This window comes from Leptidea sinapis, chromosome 7 (genome assembly GCF_905404315.1).
Source record: "Leptidea sinapis chromosome 7, ilLepSina1.1, whole genome shotgun sequence".
Taxonomy (NCBI): Eukaryota; Metazoa; Arthropoda; class Insecta; order Lepidoptera; family Pieridae; genus Leptidea; species Leptidea sinapis.
Window position 1 is genome coordinate 14,194,108 of NC_066271.1, and position 21,544 is coordinate 14,215,651.

General features: G+C 34.9%; 1 protein-coding gene across 4 annotated transcripts; it reads right to left on the reverse strand.

Moving 5' to 3' along the window:
• Positions 1-1,766: 1,766 nt before the first annotated feature.
• LOC126965312 (stimulator of interferon genes protein-like) lies at positions 1,767-20,869 on the reverse strand. Of its 4 annotated transcripts, none has more exons than XM_050808853.1 (7): positions 20,660-20,869; positions 16,734-16,784; positions 15,319-15,554; positions 14,189-14,446; positions 13,408-13,576; positions 4,681-4,794; positions 1,767-3,180 (listed from the first exon to the last, which is right to left on the reverse strand). In XM_050808853.1, exons 2-7 carry the CDS (start codon positions 16,756-16,758, stop codon positions 3,098-3,100), a joined length of 885 nt encoding a protein of 294 aa, XP_050664810.1. In that variant the 5' UTR covers positions 16,759-16,784; positions 20,660-20,869; the 3' UTR covers positions 1,767-3,097. The 4 variants fall into 4 exon arrangements, with proteins under 4 accessions (XP_050664810.1, XP_050664809.1, XP_050664811.1 ...); XM_050808852.1 differs by having other exon boundaries at positions 20,656-20,869; XM_050808854.1 differs by having other exon boundaries at positions 20,652-20,869.
• Positions 20,870-21,544: the final 675 nt, after the last annotated feature.

The following is a 21,544-nucleotide window of genomic DNA, read 5'->3' on the forward strand; positions in this document are numbered from 1 at the left end:
TCTCAGAAGTAGAAGCACTATTATTGAGATTAGTTACGATCAAAGTTTCCTCAATAGATATTCATCTCTTTTTAAACAGTGGCACTTGATGAACTGAAAGCAGCTGAAGGCTTAGGAAGATCGCAATTTGGGTTGTCAGCGGAAGGTTTTAATGAACTAGTGCCTTTATACGTATTTTTAGCGCTTTGGGCTTCATCGATATTAATATCAGAAGAAGTCACATGAAAACATAATAATAAATCATTTTATTTCAGGCTACAAGGCCCATAAAATAAATACCTTATAATCTAACAAACATATTTTTAAAACTTAAATCTACGTCACATTTTCGGGGCGATGTGAGGCGCTGGTTCGGTAACTTCCGTTGGTCGGCGACGTCCGCGATACTTGCGGAACACGACGCCCTTCGGCCACAGCTTCACGTCCAGAAAGGTCGATATATGTTCTGTCGGGACGCGAACAACAAGAGAGTTGAAGTCTACTGCGTGACGCGTCACCAACTTTTCGACCCCCAACCGGAACCATGTCTTCTCCACCAAGTACTGAACAATGTCGGAGGCCTTGGTGGTGTGGTGAAAGCGAGAGACGTAGATATACGTCGCTGGTACTACGGGACGCAGGAGCTTGTTCTGTCCTATCGGTGCTGTGCCACATTGATTATGACTAGGAGGTCTCCTCTTCTTCCGCTCCACCTTAATGAAGCCATCCTTGTCGGTCAGACCCTTCGACACAGCTCTACAAGCCGGTTCGTTGCGGGCGTGCCCGCTTCCACTTTCTGTCCTCAGCACTGTCCGCTTTCTGGGGTGCTGGCGGATAGCAGCAGCATAGTCACATTGAGGTGTTGACGTAACGACAGCAGGCGACACCTCCGAGAGGGGACGAGGTGAGGGACGGGCGGCAAGTACATTACCGCTTACACGTGCGGGCGCAGCGGCCGGTGTCGAGTAGAATTTCGCTGATTCAATACTCGCTGGCGAAGCAATGCAAGCCCCACGCCGTGTGTTGATGTTATTGGCCTCTATTGACCTACTTACAACAGTATTGTTGCGCAAAGTCGCAACTTTAGCTTGCAGGTCCCTGATGGTGTTGAGAGAGATGATAAGATGCCTCAAATTTCAACACTACTTCTGCCAGGCCTGCCTTGAGGTTTGTGATGTCCTTCAGCAACCTGGTGACGTCGACATGGTCGAAGGTGACGGGCGGTAACTTGTTCAAGTTCCTTGCCACGAAAGACGGTACGTCGTCAGGATCAGTCACCTTCAGGAGATTTATCATGTCCTGAAGACTTCTCCCTCCCCTTTCATCCCTCCTGCGGGACGGTATCTGGTCGGTTTTCATCAAAACCTCGTACAGGAGCGTCTTGGCGTGCATGATCTCCTCACTCTTGAAATTTGATGCACAGATCTGGATGATGCTGATCTCGTCCATAGTATCAATTGTGTGCTGAAGGAATGCCAGCAATTCATTGGCTATGAGTTTTTTGGAACTCATAGTCATAATAGCGTGCAGCGGCGGGCGCAAAACATGCAATTAACTATGGCATAACATCTTAATTCTAAATCAACCCTACGCATAAAGATGTAAGATATAGATACTACGTTACTCACTGATGTCATTTAACTTTTTCCTAAGTAAATCGTCGTAAGTCTAAGTTAAGACGTCACAAACTAATTTTAGAACACGCACAAAGTCGTAATATGTAACGATACGACTTTCTGCGTTGAAGTTTATAGTTGAATTCAAATTATTAATAATGAAACAAAATGTCAAAATAGTTAAAATCTGAAGTTTATTTAATAACAAAAGTGATCTCTTGACACAAACATAGCAATAGCATGGACTTCGTAAAATAAAATTTAGAAAACTAACCTATTTGTAAGTCCTCCAGGGTGATTAAATTATCATTTATTCTTAAATTGACATTGCTCTTTAATGCCAGGTACATACTTTTACTCGATCTCTTTATATAAACAAAAATATAGGCAAAACAAAAAACAAAAAAATATTAAGAAGTAGCCTCACTTAGCACGTGTTTCTCGTAAGCAAATTGTCGTATGATGTCGTTTACGACCTGTGATTTGTTGGCACGCGGTCCAAACACACAGCGCATAACATTGTAACTAGTGATAATTTCCTTTGCGCGGAACTGTTTCCATGTTACGACTATTAGCGTTCCTTCCCACAAGCACACAGCCGGTCTGAGGTTCGAGTCTCCTTAGGAGACGCCCCGCGACTGTTGTTGCGTAGTCTTTGCGGCCTCCACGGCCCACGTCCTACTTCGCTGTGAAAGCCAGGGCTGCTAACAGCACAGAGGAGGTTTTAGTCGGTATGGGGTGTCCGCTTACGCGGACACTCGAGTCCGACATATTACGCCCCGTTCCGGGGCGTAAATACGTAACCGTATTTCCTCCTCTCAAAAAAAAAAAAAAAGACTATTAGCGTTCCTATAAAATCGAAAAAAATGAACTTATTTTGTAAATGATATTATTATGTCTTTAATAAATTAAAAAGTTTTCTAATTTTATTCAAAAAACAAGTTAAGACGTTATGCGTCGGGGGTATCGATATTATTCTTGGGAACAGGTATACATTTTCTTAATGAAGATAATGGGGAACACTATGGGAACTTTTAAAATTTATTGTACCTTTGCTTCGTTATTGTGCCGTGGAGGTATTTTAAGTGTTTTTTTGTTGCGACATGTCTTTTTAATTGATATAATTAATTAACAACTAATTTTATCAATTTTTTATTAACTGTTGAAAGTGGTAGGTAAGTTATTAATGTGTTCTCGAAATTTTGTGTTGTGCCATGTTTTTTTGATCCGCATTAATGTAGTTTTAGGATAGTTACACTAGTAACTATCGTAAAACTACATCAAAGAACTAGCTTTGACTTTTCTCACACGCAAACTTGAATCGTTTTGTTAAAATGTTCCACAGCATTAATCACATTCTCGTCTGAATGAATTGATTCTGCAGCTCTGATTATATATTATAAAGAGCATAAAATAATATTTCTATAAGGTAACAAACAATTAAGAAATAAATATTGTTATTTTCTCATAAAGCTAAATAAATTAGTTTTTTTTCTAAACTATTAATCAGTCTTATTATGAAGAGCTTCTATGCGGTTTATTTCGTCGAGAAGTATGTCTGCAAGGTTTTCATTTGGATTTATATCTGAAAAAGGAATACAATAAAATTAATCCACCTATGTTTCTTATCATGATCTATCTATCTATATCTAATCATGGCAAATGAGACTTAATATCTTATGTCTCCAGGTGACGAGCGCAATTGTAGTGCCGCCTCAGAATTTTTGGGTTTTTTTAAGAATCCTGAACGGCACTGCATTGTAATGGCAGGAGGAGGCAGTCTATTTTGAATGGGTGGTAGTTTTTGACGTTCAATAAGTGATTTTGAATCCTATTTTGAATAAAAATGTTTGATTTTGAAGTAGGGCATATCAATTACCATCAGCTGATCGTCCTTTTTTTCTTTTCATAAAAAATACACTTTGAATTGTTTCGCATCGAATTTGGACGCGGAGCGGATCAACCGCAAACATAATACTTATATCTGTAATTTCTGATGGGAATATGGCGAAAAACAAAACGATGGATTTAGATATATAGAGAAGTACTAACACAGTTATAGAACGAATCAACGAACGGAGCAGACAGAGTGACAGCCAGTGGCATAGAGTAGGTATCTTATCAAAATAAAATATTACATTAGTGACACATGACAGTGTTATCAATATCACTTTGTCTTAAAGACGAAACAAGTTTTTCTTCGTTTAGTTTACAAATAATACAATTTCTAACAATTTCTTCTGACATTTAACATCTCAGTGACTACTACATCAAAGTATCGTGATTAGGTGAAGGGTTCGTTTGATTGACTTTTCCTGCTTTCTTTTATGCATTTGCCGTGACACACTGGGTCAATAGCTAAACGAAGAATTTCTAGAATCATCGGGAATCCAGTAGCGTATCATAATGTGTCTTCTACCGCATTTATCACGGGGAGTGTTCCGAAGCTGACTGACTTGATTCCTGTCGCCATTTTTCCATCACACTACAAGGACAATATGACGTAGAATGCTTTTACAAGATCCCAGAAAATGTTCAGAACAAAAGTATTGCGTTATTCAAAAGAATTGTTAAAAAACGTTTGTGTGGTAAAGGTTACTATAACATAAATGACTTTCTTAATGATACCACAGATTGGGAATGGAGTGACCGCCCTCAGGCTATTAAATAATAAGTTTAATTGTACAATATTACTATGTAAACATATTTTTTCGATGAAAAAAAAAGGCCGCTGAGTTTGTTGCGCCCGTTCTTCTCGGGTCTGAGGCATTCATTTTGGAATGGCGAGTAGTTTTTGACTTTCAATAAGTGATGTCACATCCTATTTTGAATAAAAATATTTGAATTTGAATTTGAATGGTTACCGTTTGTAGTGTATGTGAATTCACGATAGCCTAGAAACGTCAGCTAAAAAGCTAGTTGTCAAAGTCAACGTACTCGTTGTAGTGTATGTGAGTGAAAGAGAAGGAAGCATTATGACATCTCTAGCGCACGTGCGGTCGTGATACAGTCAGTCCGCTGTGAGCGACGGAAGTGAGTGGGCGCGTGTGTCTAAGAGTTGATAATATTGAAGAATATACTACACCGTTGAAGTAGACGAGCTGACACTTGTCGCGGCAGTCCGGGCTCCTGGCGATGATCTGCTGGAGTGTGCTGCAGAACTCACTCACGACTTGCTCCACATCTACGTTGCCCAGCACTTCAAACATTCATTACCATAAAAAATAAAGGTTTCAACTTGGGGGTGTTCAAATTATATTAATATTAATAATCGCATCTTGCTTCCGTCAAGGTAACACGTCAAGTAGAAAACATAACATCTTTGTGACACGTAGTACAACAAGAGTGTAATTTGAAAGTGAGTTTAGTGTTAAGGACGCGTTTACGAATCCGACAAAAATAAGATATTTTTCGGTAGAGTTTGTGATGAAATTAAACTAAGTCTAACAAAACTAAAAATTGCCATAAATAGATTACTTCTTTATCTCCAATTAGCGGTTTGCTTTGAAAATTTGATATTTTATGTCGTAAAAACGATTATCCGTTACCTCTTCACACAAATTGACGAAATGGGGCTTCATTCAGGATCAGTTTTCTGCTACCACTTACACAATTTTGGCTCTTAAAAATTATGTAAGGAAAGCAGATATAATATTTTCAAAAACACGGGAAATGAATTAAAGAATATCTAATAAATAATCTCAGAAAAAAATAAAAATGAATCGTCTAAAATTCATATATATTTCTGATAAGCATGAGCTTTAATGTGTGGTATTAAGGGTTATTTTATTTTGTCACTCCGTACGCATTGCACAGAAAGATCTATCGAAATAACCTCAGTCCGCGCTCGGCCGCCGTCGTGGGTAGACCCTGTGTCGGTTGTAAGCAGCAGCTCGTACTCGGAAAGATCGCTGTACGAACATGAATATTTTTTATAAGCTATACAATACTGTCTTTGATACTTTACATATTTTGTACGCAGTCAGATTTTCAATAAATTATGTTTCTGTATTTTTTTGCAGAATTAGTGATTTATAAGTTCATCTCTAATAATGGTCTATATTAAATCGAAATCCAAGATGGCGCCGATGAAATTTACCAACTTCTCTTCATGGGTGTCATTTTCATGGTTTTCGGGGTCAACAATAACGAATATCGGGTCAAAATCGAAATCCAAGATGGCGCCGATGAAATTTACCAACTTCTCTTCATGGGTGTCATTTTCATGGTTTTCGGGGTCAACAATAACGAATATCGGGTCAAAATCGAAATCCAAGATGCCGCCGATGAAATTTACCAACTTCTCTTCATGGGTGTCATTTTCATGGTTTTCGGGGTCAAAAATAACGAATATCGGGTCAAAATCGAAATCCAAGATGGCGCCGATGAAATTTACCAACTTCTCTTCATGGGTGTCATTTTCATGGTTTTCGGGGTCAACAATAACGAATATCGGGTCAAAATCGAAATCCAAGATGGCGCCGATGAAATTTACCAACTTCTCATCATGGGTGTCATTTTCATGGTTTTCGGGGTCAACAATAACGAATATCGGGTCAAAATCGAAATCCAAGATGGCGCCTGTGAAATTTACCAACTTCTCTTCATGGGTGTCATTTTCATGTTTTTTTAATAATATTAATTAATAATTAAATACTTTATTTGGTTCAAAAATACAGAAATCTTATTACTAATAACAATATTATGGACATTACAGAACCAAAATGGTGTCTAGTCAGCATTATGTTGGGAATTTTACTTCTCAACGCTGGTATTCTCTAGACACCGAGACACAGACTTTGAGAATTAAATATTTATATATTTATAATCCCCCAAGTCTACTGCTGCCATAAACATTGGCAATAAATTTATATAAGTATATATATATATATATATATATATATATATATATATATACAAAAAATTAAATTAAATCTGTTAGTAACTAATACACTTCTCAATTTAAGGAAAATATTAATAACATAACATTAAATCATAATATCATAACATTGGTAAGGAATCGGTAAAATTTTTCTTATAAGTAAAATAACAATAGGTTTGAATAAATACTAGCTAAGTCATAACTTTGACCTTTTATACAAAATAAAATATATCCATAAGACATCAATAAATCAGCTATAAAATCCAATGTTGTTCTATACACATATAAATAAATAAATTTAAATGTTTTATAAAAAAATGGCTCTGTCGTAAATCCTATTACTCCACTGCTGAATATCTAAATGATCGGACAGCCTGAGACTAGATTGTGATTATTTTATAGCGATAGAAATGACTGTACAATATTCTATATTTTTATTGAAAAGAGCGCAAAAAAGGAATGCTGGGAGAGTTTCTTGCGCCGCTTCTTCTCTGTCAGAGCGCCATTTGTTTCCGAAGCGGTAGTAGTATCTAGTAGTTATTAGAAATGACACCAAAAAGAATTCTAAAGGAATCAATTTTGAGAAAATAATTAATGCCTTTTACATAAAAGCCTATGAAACTTACCAACTCCTTTACATGGGTGTCATTTTCATGGATTTTGGGGTCAACAATAATGAATAGCGGGCCTAAATCGAAATCCATGATGGCGCCTATGAAATCTACAAAATTTTCTTAATGGGTGTCATTTACATCGTCAAAATTAGAATTCATTCATAAACTTAAATTATTTTATAAAAGGCCTGTCTAACAATATCCCACATGCTAAATTAATTCTTCATTCCCTAAATATAGAAATATTTACGTTTCGACTTTTCACTCACAATATGTACAAAAAACATACCGTTACCAATACGATACCCATATTGTTGAAGTCATAATTTTTCGCGGCGGCCCTCTTGGATTTAAAAAAACTGCGTTTACTGCACACGACGTTATGCGACAGAATTGCCATCTAAAATTCTAATATTTAACTACTAAACGAATACATCAACCAATTATCAAAAATACATAGGTATTAAAAAAATAAAATTCAAACTTGCTAAAGTATCAAATTCGTTTGGTTCCCGCAATTAACTTTAAGTACGTGTATGTGTTTGAGCGGTGTCAGTGTAGTGGTGCGATTCGATACCTCTCTGTTTTGAGAACGCGTCCTTAAATTCGTTTAGTGCATATCAACAATATATACAGTTGATAAAATTAATTCATTTACATATTAAATATTGGTAAAAGTGTATCAAATATCTAAATTATTATCATTGCCTAAAGTGAACGAGTGAAGTTAAAGGTGTACGGTCAAAACGCGTAAGCGACGCGTGTTGCACGGCGCTTAAGACCTTTTGGACGAGAACTTTTAACCTGCTGGTATTACGAGGTTTGTTATTCTTACAATTAACTTAACTTCAATATGAAATGCAAAGAATGTGCTAGACCTATAAACACAAACACAGATAATTATCTGAAATGCAAAACTTGCTCTGGAATTTTTCACTCCCTGTGTGCTGGTATGAGTGACACTGAGTTCTTTAAGATTTTGCCTATGAATAAAGCCAAATGGAGGTGCACTTATTGCAAACAGAGTGGTAAGAAAGGGTCAAGCTACATCTCGGAGACTCCAGTAGTTGAAGGAGACATAAATAAAAATAAAACGGAGTTCACCTATCTCACCACAGTGTTCACCAGGCGGTACCACCTTAAATGAATCATTGTTAAATAATATAAGTTCATTGATTGATACGAAGCTTGCACCCGATTCAAAATTCATGCATAATTTAAAAAGTCTTCTTAGAGAAGAGGTTAAAACTATGATTAAAAGTGAGACAAATCTGGTCTTGCCCATACTAAAGGAAGAGTTGCTAGATACACGTAAGAACGAATTTACTGAATCGACAGACTTCTTGAACCACCAACAATGTGATCTCAAGAAAATCATTTCAGACAAAAATGAAATTATTAAGAACTTAAAATCTGAACAAAGCCGTTTAAAGTCTGAGTGTAATGAGATACAAAATCGCTTAATTACTTTAGAGAACATTTCTCGTGATAATAATCTGGAAGTGCAAAATGTCCCTGAAAAGTAAAACGAAAATGTCCAAGCTATCTTCTTGACATTATGTAAGGAATTGCAAATAAATATGGGTGACACTGATATTCGAGCGTGTCGTCGCGTTGCCAAAATTAACGCTTCATCCAATCGACCACGCAATATTCTTATAACACTGTCTTCGCCTCGTCAAAGGGACACAGTATTATCTGCTGTGCATCGCTACAATAAAAATCACACACAAAATAAGCTAAACACTACTCATCTGGGAATCCCTGGTGATAAGAGCTATGTGTATGCCTCGGAACATTTATCACCTAAAATAAAGTTATTACACTCGGCGGCTAGAAAATTTCGTATAGAAAAAGGTTATAAATACTGTTGGGTAAACCATGGCTATATCTATCTCCGGAAAAAAGATGACTCACAGGCCATTAGAGTAAAAAAATGAGATTTTCTTAAAAATTTAGAGTGATTAGGTTTTTATCTTTTCTTTTTTTATATAAACTCAATGACTTTTTGTCTACATACTTGGATTATATAAAAATTTAAAAATGGTACTAATATACTATCAAAACGTTAATAGAATAAGAACTAAAATTTCAAAATTTTACTTAAATAATCTTAATGCCAACTTTGACCTTATATGTCTTACAGAAACTAATCTTAATAATAGCGTTTTCGACGGTGAGCTGTTGGACGACAGGTATGATGTATTTCGCCGTGATCGTAACAGTACTATTATCCATAAAAATGAAGGGGGAGGTGTTCTTATAGGCGTCAAAAAGGTTTTAAATGCGGTAAGAATTCAGCATCTTGAAAGTAAATTTGAGGATATTTGGATTAAAGTGCATTTGAAAGACCTCAAGTACCTAAATATTTGTGTGTGTTACCTACCACCTTTTTTAAATTCGCAACATATATCTAGTTTTCATTCAAGTTTACAAAAGATATTACTGGAGTCACCCACTGAAGACTTCTTGATCATCGGGGACTTTAACACTCCGGGTGTTACTTGGACGTACTCTAGCTCACTATTCGTACTACGACCAACTAAACTACAAAATTCTAGAGCAGAACAATTAATTGATACAATGAACCTTTGTAACCTTAAGCAGTTTAATAATATACCTAACAAAAATAATAGATACTTGGATTTAGTTCTCTCTTCTATTGAAACAATACAAGTTTCGGGAGGTGACCCCTTGACCAGACCGGATTTGCATCACCCTGTATTGGTTATAGAGACCTGAAATAAATTTGTGAAGCCTCTACAGGATAAAGGAAAAGCACGCCTTAAGTTCCATAAATGCGATTTTGTTCAAATTAAATTCAAACTTGCACGAGTAGATTGGAATGAAATACTATGTGATACATTTATTAATAATTGTATGTATAAATTTTACAATATGCTGTTTAATATAATAAAAGAAAATACTCCTTTTGTTAAATCTAAAAGCCAGGCATTTCCAGTTTGGTTCAGTCCAGCCTTAAAACGTTGCGTAAAAGAAAAACTTAAATATCACACTCTGTACAAAAAATATAAAAATCCGAGGGACTATGATACTTTTTCATTTTTGAGAAAAAGATGTCATATTCTAACCAGGGATTGTTACAATAAATACATCACTTCCGTTACAAATTCCTTAAAAGAAAACAGTGTTAAGCCGTTCTGGGCCTTCACTAAGAACAAAAAGGGCAGACCTGCTATTCCCCAAAATATAACTTATGGCAATCAAACCTCAGTCGATGGTGAGGGGGTATGCAATTTATTCTCCTCGTATTTTGGATCTGTTTATTCAACCCCTTCAGGATCTACTGAGATACACTTTGATTTTGCCAATAGTGATACTTTGGCTAAAGTTGTGATTACTGAGGGGCAGGTGCGAGAAAAACTTAAAAACCTAAATAAGGATAAGTCAGCTGGACCCGACGGTATTCCCCCCATGTTTCTAATTCACTGTGTGGATGAGATTAGCAACGCATTGGCAATCTTATTCAATAAATCTTTAACTACTAGAGTCTTCCCAGATGAATGGAAGAAAGCACACATTATCCCAATCTTTAAGAGCGGCGATAGAGCTTGCTGTGAAAATTATAGACCGATTAGTATCTTATCCGCTATGGCCAAGGTTTTTGAATCTCTTATATACAAATATATTTACAATCACTTTCGACCATTCCTCTCTGAACAGCAGCATGGATTTGTGAGAAATAGGTCTACCACTAGCAACTTACTGGTCTATAAAAACTACTTATGTAACGCCTTTTCAAATGGAGGACAAGTTGATTCTATATACAAAGATTTTTCTAAGGCCTTCGACAAGGTTGACCATGGAATCTTGTTACAAAAGCTAGAAGCCTACGGAATTCACGGTAATTTACTCAGATGGATCTCTTCATTTTTGGCAAATCGTAGTCAATTAGTTACGGCCAAGGGCTTTCTATCGAGTCCAATTAAAGTCACTTCTGGAGTTCCTCAGGGATCACACCTAGGTCCTTTATTTTTTGTCATTTTTATCAATGATCTAATCAAGAAGATTAAATGTCCATGCTAACTCTATGCTGATGATTTAAAAATTTATTATAATATTGTTAATACCAATGATTGCACGATTTTACAAAAGGATTTGACTGAATTAGCAAATTGGTGTAACATAAATAAAATGTCATTAAATATTTCGAAATGTAGTATTGTGTCTTTTTCAAGAAAAAAACACAGAATATTTTTTGATTACACACTGTCAGGTCAAACACTTAATCGTAAATCAATCGTAAAGGATCTAGGTGTACTTTTTGACGATGAATTGACATTTCGACCTCACTATGAGAATATTATAGACAAAGGTAATAAGCTTCTCGGATTCATTTGTCGAGTTTCAAAGGAATTTCACAACAATTTTTGTTTATTATATTTATTTAATACCATTATCAAAAGTACTCTAGAATATTGTTGTTGTATATGGTCTCCGTTTTACACTGTTCACATCGATAGGCTTGAAAGTGTTCAAAAAAAGTGTTTGAAAATATTATCATACAGAGAAGGCACAGGAAGGCTTCTTCATGACTATCGGGAGAGGCTGGCTAAATACAAAACTTTATCTTTGGAGGACAGAAGAAAGTATCATGACTTATTGACTATTTACAAAATAATAAATTCCAATATTGACTCGCCCTATCTCGTTCAATCGCTTAATTTTAACACTTTTCATAATTCCAGATCACAAAGGACTTTTTCTCTGTGTGTGTACAAAAATAATACCTCGTATTATAATCCCCTTGTGCGTATGTGTAGATATTATAATGAATTATCTCATAAAAATAAAAACCTAGACATATTTAGTCAAAGTTTGGCAGAATTCAAGAATATTGTCAAAAAATAATATATTTGAAATTATATTTATAAGACACAATATTGTAATCATTTTAAATGGTTTATGTATAGTTTAATATTTTTCGTTTTTATGTTTATGCTATATTCAGATACTAAAATTTTGTTACCTTTGTAAAAAGCATGCTGTGCACGCTATTAGTGAACTACAATACAGATATGTAAATACATATATATATATGTATTTACACATACATTGTAGTTTGTTTGTGTGCCTAAATAAATAAATAAATATACCTATATAATACAGAATAATTTTTCCGAGAGATTGCGGTTAGACAAATCCGAAATTATCAGGAGAAAAGTAAACAAGGGTCTCAGGCTCAATTTTAATGACTAAAACTGCCCCACTGGCTTTTTGAAAAAACTATTCCTGAACAGAATTCGAACCATCGGTTTCTATAGTACAAAAAAAATATTTTTTATAGATTAGGTAATCAACAAAACCACTTCGTAAATAGTGAATCGTAAAAATTTTAACTTCACATAAAGGCAGGATTAAGACAGGGTTTATTTTAATTAATATATTTATAATACTTTGTAATTATACTATAACGGCCTTACAAATCAAATTGGCATAAAGCTATAACTAAGCATAAACCAAGAATATGTAAAATGTTTACAAATAGACATTTTGCTTACGAATGGTTTGTTCGGACGTATAACGTTTCCCGCGTTTATTTGCAAGGCAGCTTGTCATTAGGAAAACTTCAGAATTATCATTGTATTGACAGTGTCGTCAACGATAATGTATATATTTTGCATTTTCTTTGTTTAACATCAGTTATAACTTTATACCAAGTTTATTTGTAAGGCCGTAATACTATAAGCAATTTTGGACCGTCTTAAATGTAACTTTTGTTTGAGCTAATCAAGAATTTTTTTTAATGCCTGGAACGATTACAGAATGTGCTTGGTATCTTTGGTGATTTATCTAAGGCTTTTTACTATGTTCAAGATTCAAGCTGCTCAGCAAGCTGTGTTACTATGAAATAAAAGGAACTGTGCTTGATGTTCTGACTTCATATTCAAACAATACAATTCAAAACGTAGATGTGAATGGCTGGAGATCTCCTGGACTACTACTACACAAGGGCCTATTTTTGAACCGTTTCTCTTCCTTATTTACATAGCCGATCTACCTAAGGCTGAGAGCATGTTTATCAAATATAACAGAGAGATAGGATGACGGAGCAGCAATGATATGCAGAAACCAATTGTTTCTCAGTTGATCGGGTGTACATTGTTCCGGCCGGACCATCGTTCCATCAAGTGAGCATTCTTGCAAACTTAAGCTGCTGAATCGATACTATACAACGAACATAAATGAAAATTATTTTTATGTGTTAAGTTACGAAAGGAATGCACTACAAAATTAAACACGGATGAACTGTGGTAAGAAGGTACCAAATAATAGGTAGGTATGATTAACTCACTTTCGGACAGGGTTCGTCTCTCAAGCGCTTTGTGGAGCGTGTGCAGGGGTGTCGCACACTCAGCAGCGAGGTACACTGGCGGCTCGTTCTGACGGTGTATTTTGTACGCAGAGTTTCGGTATGTCCGCCCCTTAACACCTGCCACGTCCTTCTCTACCTCGAATAGTGACTGGAAATATACTTGCTAGTTGACATTGTGGCATCGCAACCTGAAGATTGGCAGGGTGTTTTTAGAAATCCTTAGCTATTACAAAAATTGGAACTTTTATTGGATAATATTCTTGTCCATCTCTCCGTAAAACCCTGAAAACAGCGTATCAAACAGCGCTAGGGTTACCTCGTAGTAAATCACGACGGCGTCGCCTGCCTTTTAGTAAGGAATACGCGCTTATTTTGAAAGTATCCATGTTGTATCGTCCTGGAAATACAGCACAAGAAAGCTCATTCGTACGTATGGTTGTTCGCGAAATTTTTCCGTAAAATTTCCACAGTTGCAGAAATATACAAGAAGAAAATATACAATTTCTGTTTTGCCTCAAAACCCACCGCGAATTGTGTTTGACCGCAACTGGTGAAAATCGCGTGTTACTTATTATCATAACCCACATTGCTGCAGATTCTTCTGATGCATCTTGATAGGTTAAATTGACAGCGCTGGTTCAACACCTCTTGACTTATGACTTTTATAATAAAAATAAACTTTATTGGCAACATAATTATGCTAAACATAGGTCATAATTTATACTTCTCAATTTAATATTGCAGGAAAAAAGCTACCAACCCGACATGCTTCCAAATACGGTAAACGTTGGTTCTTCTTATTGAAATGCTTTAAGTCAGGTGGACAGTACAGAGACTTGGTAATGATGATAAATAGCTTCTTCACGGGAAATACCACACCTTGGCTTGCCTCGTATATGTTGATGTTTTCTTCGAAGCCCACAAAGTTAGCTCCATCGCTGGGGATTATGTGGGCCAAGTAGCCCTCGAAGAAACTACAGGCCATGCCGACACCGTATGTTACAGATGAGTTTTCTTTCTACAAATTGAAAAAAAAAATAAAAGAATTATAGCGTTGATGTCTATCAAATATGTATTATAATTAGTTTTGCATATCTGCTATATATGCTCAATCTAGAGCGCAAGAATATGGCATAAGACAAATAATGTGCTTTTCTATTTTTTTATAAAAATAAGGGACGAGACCAGCAGGACGTTCAGCTGATAGTAATTGATACGCCCTGCCCATTACAATGCAGTGCAGCTCAGGATTCTTGAAAATCCCCAAAAATTCTGAGCGGCACTACAACTGCGCTCGTCACCTTGAGACATAAGATGTTAAGTCTCATTTGCTAGTAATGCTTACACATTACTGCTTCACGGCAGAAATAGGCGTCATTGTGGTACCCATAATCTATCTATAAATCTTCCACTACAAGCTCGAGAATACTATATGGAATCATCCAAGAGCTTAGCGAGGTACGTACAAGGGAGAATACTGCTAGTGATGTTAATGGATGGCGGTTTTTCACTATGAATCAGATTCCACACATGCCGGATTGCGCCCTCTTATAAAAAAAAAGGTTTGTGTGGTTTTATAAAACCACAGTAAAAGTGAAACTTTTTTTCACATTATAGACATTTAACTAAAAATGTTTGTAATAATTCCATTAAGGGTGTAAAAATCGCTCAATCAATCTTAATTTTATACTTGGACTATTACTCATTCCAAATGAGAAATAGTCTATACACTACACGGTCAGCTGCTGTGCGAATTATAGGCACCGCCCGATCGTCACGCGACATGCAACACACAGACGAAAAAGTTTGAGACGATGTAATAAAAGTTTCACTTTAAAAACTGCCTATGTGAATCATCACATGAGATTAGCTTACGTAAAAATCGCTTACCATTTCCAGATAAAGGGTAACTAAATATCCAATGAATAACCAAACAACCTCCTCCTCGATAAATTTCTCGTCGAAATATTTGAGAACGGCGATACACGCGACAAATAGACCTGCATACGTTTTCCGTCTTAAAATATAATTGTAATGATCAAAACCACTTGAATGCAGTATCCTGTATCCCAACACACAAATTCCGTGGATCATTTTTATATACAGCATGTACAATATATATCGAACTGAAAAATAAAAGAAAACGTTATTACTTATTGTAATTAGTAGATAAGGGCAGCTATGCCACGCTATAAATTTGCCTTTTATTGTAGCTGTAAAGTGTGAAATGAGCCATGTGACAAAATGGCGGGCGTAGAGCTATTTGACAAGGGTCATATCGCATTAGGCTATATAATTTTGTGATATTTTACGAGTCAAACCATATCTGAAGTGTAGTGAACACTTTAGCGAAAGTTGAGTTGAAAATATATTTGTTTCAAAATAATAAATTTTATGTGCATATCGCACACTGTAACCATATCTTTATTTAAAAAAAAGAACCTCGCTGAGATTATTGCGCCCGTTCTTCAATAAGTGAGTGGGTTTGACTTTCAATAAGTGATATCACATCCTATTTTTAATAAAGATATTTAAACTAAAACTACACATCTGTGTGGGAGGTGCCCACACACGCGTTGCTGAGGTAAAGGGCCTTGACAGATGGCCAATGTTTCGTTTTTAGAGTTTTGTAAGAAATGTAACTAACGGGAGTCTTATTCTTTTACTAAGACTCTCTGACTATGTGTCTGATTGTCTGTCAGCGGTCTCTCTAAATAGTTAGACAACTGATATGTTGATAGTAGGTACTTGTATAACTTAATAATACCGCTATAAAAACAAATATTTAAAAAAACCGGCCCAGTGCGAGTCGGACCTACGTAGTTCCGTACCATTTTTTTACAAAAACGAACATGTGGTTGTGTGGGAGCCCCTTAAATATCTAATTGTTTTTATTTATTTTTAAAGTGAACATATAGCTAAATATTGTGAATATTTCAAGCGTCCACCTGTTGCCGTTATCAATATCGAGCATAAACGAACAAAAAGTCACATTTGCTGTATGGGAGCCCCTTAAATATATTATTCTAAATTGCGTTTTTTTTTTACTATTTGTTGTTATAGCGGCAATAAAAAAACATCCATATGTAAGAATTTCAACTGTCTGGTAACAGACGGACGGACAGCGGAGCAATAGGGTTCCGTTATTGTCATTTGGGTACAGCACCCGAAAAATCAAAAAGATGGCGAAAATTCCCAAAAAAAAACGCCAAATATTTCGCAGATCTTTTGCGACCCATGCACATGGTTGAATACACTAAAATAGATGCAAAAAGATTATATTAATTCTGAAAATAGTTACTTACCAGTTGAAATGAGCCATTTGTTCATGTTTTCACTTTTCCCAAACGTCAAACCTGAAAATATAATAAAAATCACCGTAAAAACACTACAAATAATTTTACAGCAATCCATCCTGTCCTGCGGCATAATCCTGTACTGCTACTGTACAACACATACGTGCAATGAACAACTAGATTGTTGTACCTTATCAACGACCAAGAATTTTATAGACGGAACAAGTCAATTCCAAAAAATCCGCCTATACAAAAATGGCATAGCGATGATGTTACTGCTAGACTGTTTGGCTTCAATGGAAAACACTAGCGATGGGCGTTGAATGAACGGATCAATTCAATCGAATGGTCGATGGTTCAACGGTTCACGTATTTCTAAGTAGTTCATTCATAGATTATGACAGACGTAAACAAGGGGTTCGTTGGTCTTCCTTTTTAAACAGAATGTAAATTGTAAACTAAGATTATTATTTGTTCTGTGCTCGTAATAGACCGTCTAAGAACTGCAGTCCACGATATTAACTAGTCGACGAAAGAAATTGAACGGTCTAGTTTCGTTCACTCTAAATACGTCGACGAACCATCGCTAGAAAACACGCAGTGCCAACTTCTAGATTTTTTTACTTCAAGCGTAATATGAATTGACGCCGAATTTGGCAACTATCGCCAGGCTTTATAGAAATGAGTGACAATCACAAAAATTATTTAGCTGGATGTCTCATTTCCACTTAATAGCAAAAGCAAAAGAATTATAAAATATAACCTAATTTTCATTCCAATTCTTATAGCTTTATGATTAAATGGTATAAGTGTTGAAATTTCTCAATCATCAAACTAGTGCTTGATTGGTGCTGATTACTTTACTTTCGAATGGATACAAATATCCCGTTAAACAGTTAAATGAACTCCAACAGAGTTAAGTTCTATTATCAAATTTCAGATGAATGCAGCATAGATTGCCCTTGCAAAGGCAGATAGAATACAACTTAAAAAAAAATACTGTAATATGACATAGAACACCTTGGTTTGATCATTTATAGGTGACTAAAATAAAACACAATTGGTCAATTGGTCATTCAGTAGGTTAAACAGGCAACTTGCATAGCTACAGTCAAATGTAATTATGAAGAACAGGTTGCAATCTATTTGATATGCACACTTATGACCAAATGTGCTCATTGTTCATCTCATATGTTTATAAGGCATTGTATATTCAAATGTTGAGAGTAATCAAAAGATATATTATCAGGAAAAATTGTTATTAAAAATTTGTATAACAAACAAATAAATAATATAAATAAAATTAATAAACTGTTATTACAATTATTATTTATAGCACATACTCTAAATAATAATGGCTTAAAAATTCAGTAGACTCTGTCTATGCTATTCATTGGTCGAAACCTATAGCAGAAATTCTTAGAATCATCACACACTGAACTACTTGTTTATAAAACAATAAAGAGCATTTGTTTAGAGTATCGGATTAGTGAACCTGATATTAGTAATTTATTTTATTGTAATCCAGGATATGAAATTTGATTACACTAAGGATATAAAAAGTAATAACATAATATCAAAAGAAATGTAAAAATGCAAAAAATTTTTAACAAAAAAACAACCGAAAACAATAGATATAATATGCACTAAAAAGTATAAAAACAATTACTTATTTTTATACAATCTAATTAATTAATATAATTCTAGTTACGATTATTGTCATTTTTGGAATCGATGTACTTCCGCCGGGACCTGCTCTCGCTTCTCGCCAACTCAAGCACATCTCACCTCTAACTATGTATGTAGTTACAAACCTATCTTGTATGAAACCAACTCCAAAAATTACAATAATCGTAACTAGAATAAGATTAATTAATTAGATTGTATAAAAATACGTAATTATTTTTATACTTTTTGGTGCATATTATATCTATTGTTTTGAAATCGTGTTCTTGAAGTCGGTTGTTTTATTGTTATTTTTTTATTTTTAGTGAATTTGAAGTACACTAACTAACAATTTGTCTTAATATGTATAGATATACTAAATTTTTCAATGCAGAAATGAACGTAAACACTTTGCAATTTGATAACACACAGTAAGAAATTCTGCCACAGATCGCAACCTTATTGTAAGTCATTAAGGAGTCCCATTGATCATCATATTCGACTACGACAATTACTTGATGATAACTATGTTATGATAGATGACTTAAATATCCAGATACCATAAAAAAGATTCGGCCGAGTATCCGTTAATTTGCTCCTAAGAATTGAAGAGTTCCGTTACTTTCTCATGGATTCCGTAATCAGAACCAAACCAAACTATCTTTGAAGTACATCCTTTCCAATAAAAAAAGAATCATCGAAATCGGTTGGCGCAATATTGAGTTGTTCGTAAATTTATCATATATCAGATTTTTATGGTTTTCTCATGGATGCCATTGTCAGATCTGGAACCACACGTGAAAAACCAGCTTTCAAATAAAAAAAAGAATTATCAAAATCGGTTCACCCAGTTGAAAGTTTTGAGGTTACAAACATTACAAAAAAATATACCCACAAATTGAGAACCTCCTCCTTTTTTGAAGGTTAAAAAACCCATTTTGAAGTTTGTCAAAGATGTATTTATTGTATATAATGATAAAGATGTATTGTTTATAATGTTAAAGGATGGTGAGATGTACCAAATAGGAAACACAGTAAAATGAAAAAGTAAATATGATATACATTATAAGGAATTACAGTCCAGTAATTGTTTGTGGCTCCTCCCCAACCAATCCCCAACGGACCAATTGGATAAAGAGATCAATAAAAGGATTGGTAACTCTTGGAAACACTACTGGTCACTGAAGGAGATCATGAAAAGTAAGGAGATTCCAGCATTAGAAAAAGGCAAGATTTTAAACACCTGCATAACACCATGTATATCCTATGGATGCCAAACCTGGGCCCTTACAAGCAAAAATATGAGAAAACTGGAAGTGTGCCAAAACACCATGCAGAGGAGCCTATTGGACATAAAATTAAAGGACAGAGAAAGACTAGCGGACATAAGAGAAAAAACAAAGGTGACCCCATAACAAAAACCATGAAAAAACTTAAGTGGAAATGGACAGGTCATATGATCAGAGGCCCAAACAAGTGGTCACAGACACTCACCCATTGGTACCCGAGAGGTGCTAAAAGAAAGAGAGGCAGACAGATACTAAGGTGGGAAGATGACATAAAGAAGGTTGCTGGACCAGTTTGGAGTAGAGAAGCGCAGGAGAGAGAGCACTCGAAGGTCCTAGAGGAGGCCTTTGTCAGTGGACAAGCTAGACACATTGTTAAAAACTAGAGGAAAAAAAAATGTTACTACATAACTAATGTCTAGAAATAAAGGCTATCTTTATCTTTATCAAATTGTTTATGGCAAACATTTACTCTTAGACTTTATTATAAATATCATTTCCAAGACAAGGGTGTCACAAAATTGACAGTGTTATTTGTCTTTCACACCCTTGCACTTATGCAACACACAAAAAGCTAGTAATATTATCTTTGTTGAAATTTTCTCACACACACTTTTCTCATTGGAAATTGAACCTGCATCATGTTTCTTGCTAGATAAACATATCAACAGCTCAAGCTACAGGCTTGTTATAACAATCATTCTGTTACAGGTTCAAATTTGAAAAAAATATTATTTTCATTCATTAAAACGATTTAATATGTAGAAATATTGCTTCAATTGTATAGGCAAATATAATATTGACATGAAATAAGTATATTTATATAATAAATGATATAATCAGCTGTTCCCAGAGATGAGATCCAAGCTCAATTCATTTATCGCTACAAAAACTACTGTGTACTAAATTTAATCACAATTGTTACAGCCGATTCCAAGATAATTAATTAAAATAAAGAGTTATGTACTGTACATACTAACTCACAAAAACAACAACAGGCTACAGCAAAAGCAATTTCTGTGCTGTGAAACTTTTTTGGTTCGATTTTGCATTCATTTTAACGCTTTGTTTAGTTGCTTGAATGTTTCAGGAAACTGAGGTAACTTTAGAATTTCCAATTTCCATTAAAATTTATAAAGGATTCATTCATGAAAAGGAAAAAACTGCAAAATCAAAAATACAAACTACGTAGGTATTTACATCAGTCGTATTTACTCGTTTTTTTTATTATATTTATTTAGTGGCACAGGATGCAAGTCCATTGGTAGCTGTCATTAGAGTATTTTTATCGTACAATTTTTTTAATCTAAAAAATTATACGTAAAAACACTCTTAAAAAATATTAATTGTGTCAGTTAATTATGCTATTTATCAGTTATTAATCCAGTATATTCAGCTTTCCTCAATCGTAAGTATATCGAATTTTTTAGGTTTGAGTCACCCCCGTTATTGGCGATATTATCACCACTGAAAAATTGCTGTTGCTAGTCATACGATTGTCGTATGAATAATAAATAATTATGTGTCCGACAATTTTTAGGTTAAAACTTAGTATCCCGTAGCACGAATTATGAGGTAAAAAATATTGTAAAGCTTTAGTCCACGATTATAATACTACCACTCTTATTACAAGGTACCTCAACTCAAATTACGACATTTATATGGGGAGAAAGAAGAGGGAAACGCCTTCAATTCGTTTCTGGCATCGTTGTTTTAAATGTTCTTACATAATCTAACGTGACCAATTTTTATAAATTGTAGTTGATAGAGTTTTGGTCCACGATTATAGTTCTACTAATGTTAAGTATTACAATATTTAGTACCTCCTAATTCGTGCTACGAGATAACTCTAAGTCCAACCCAATTGTT

Bases quoted from the DNA above. Each gene is read 5' to 3' on its own strand.
- LOC126965312 (XM_050808851.1), bottom strand. From the start codon at position 16,857: ATGCCGCAGGACAGGATGGATTGCTGTAAAATTATTTGTAGTGTTTTT. The intron at 4,795-13,407 runs GTGAGTTAATCA...GAATGTTTGAAG, and splicing joins GAGACGAACCCTGTCCGAAA to TGCTGGGCAACGTAGATGTG. The intron at 3,181-4,680 runs GTGTAGTATATT...TTCCTTTTTCAG, and splicing joins TCAGCTCGTCTACTTCAACG to ATATAAATCCAAATGAAAAC.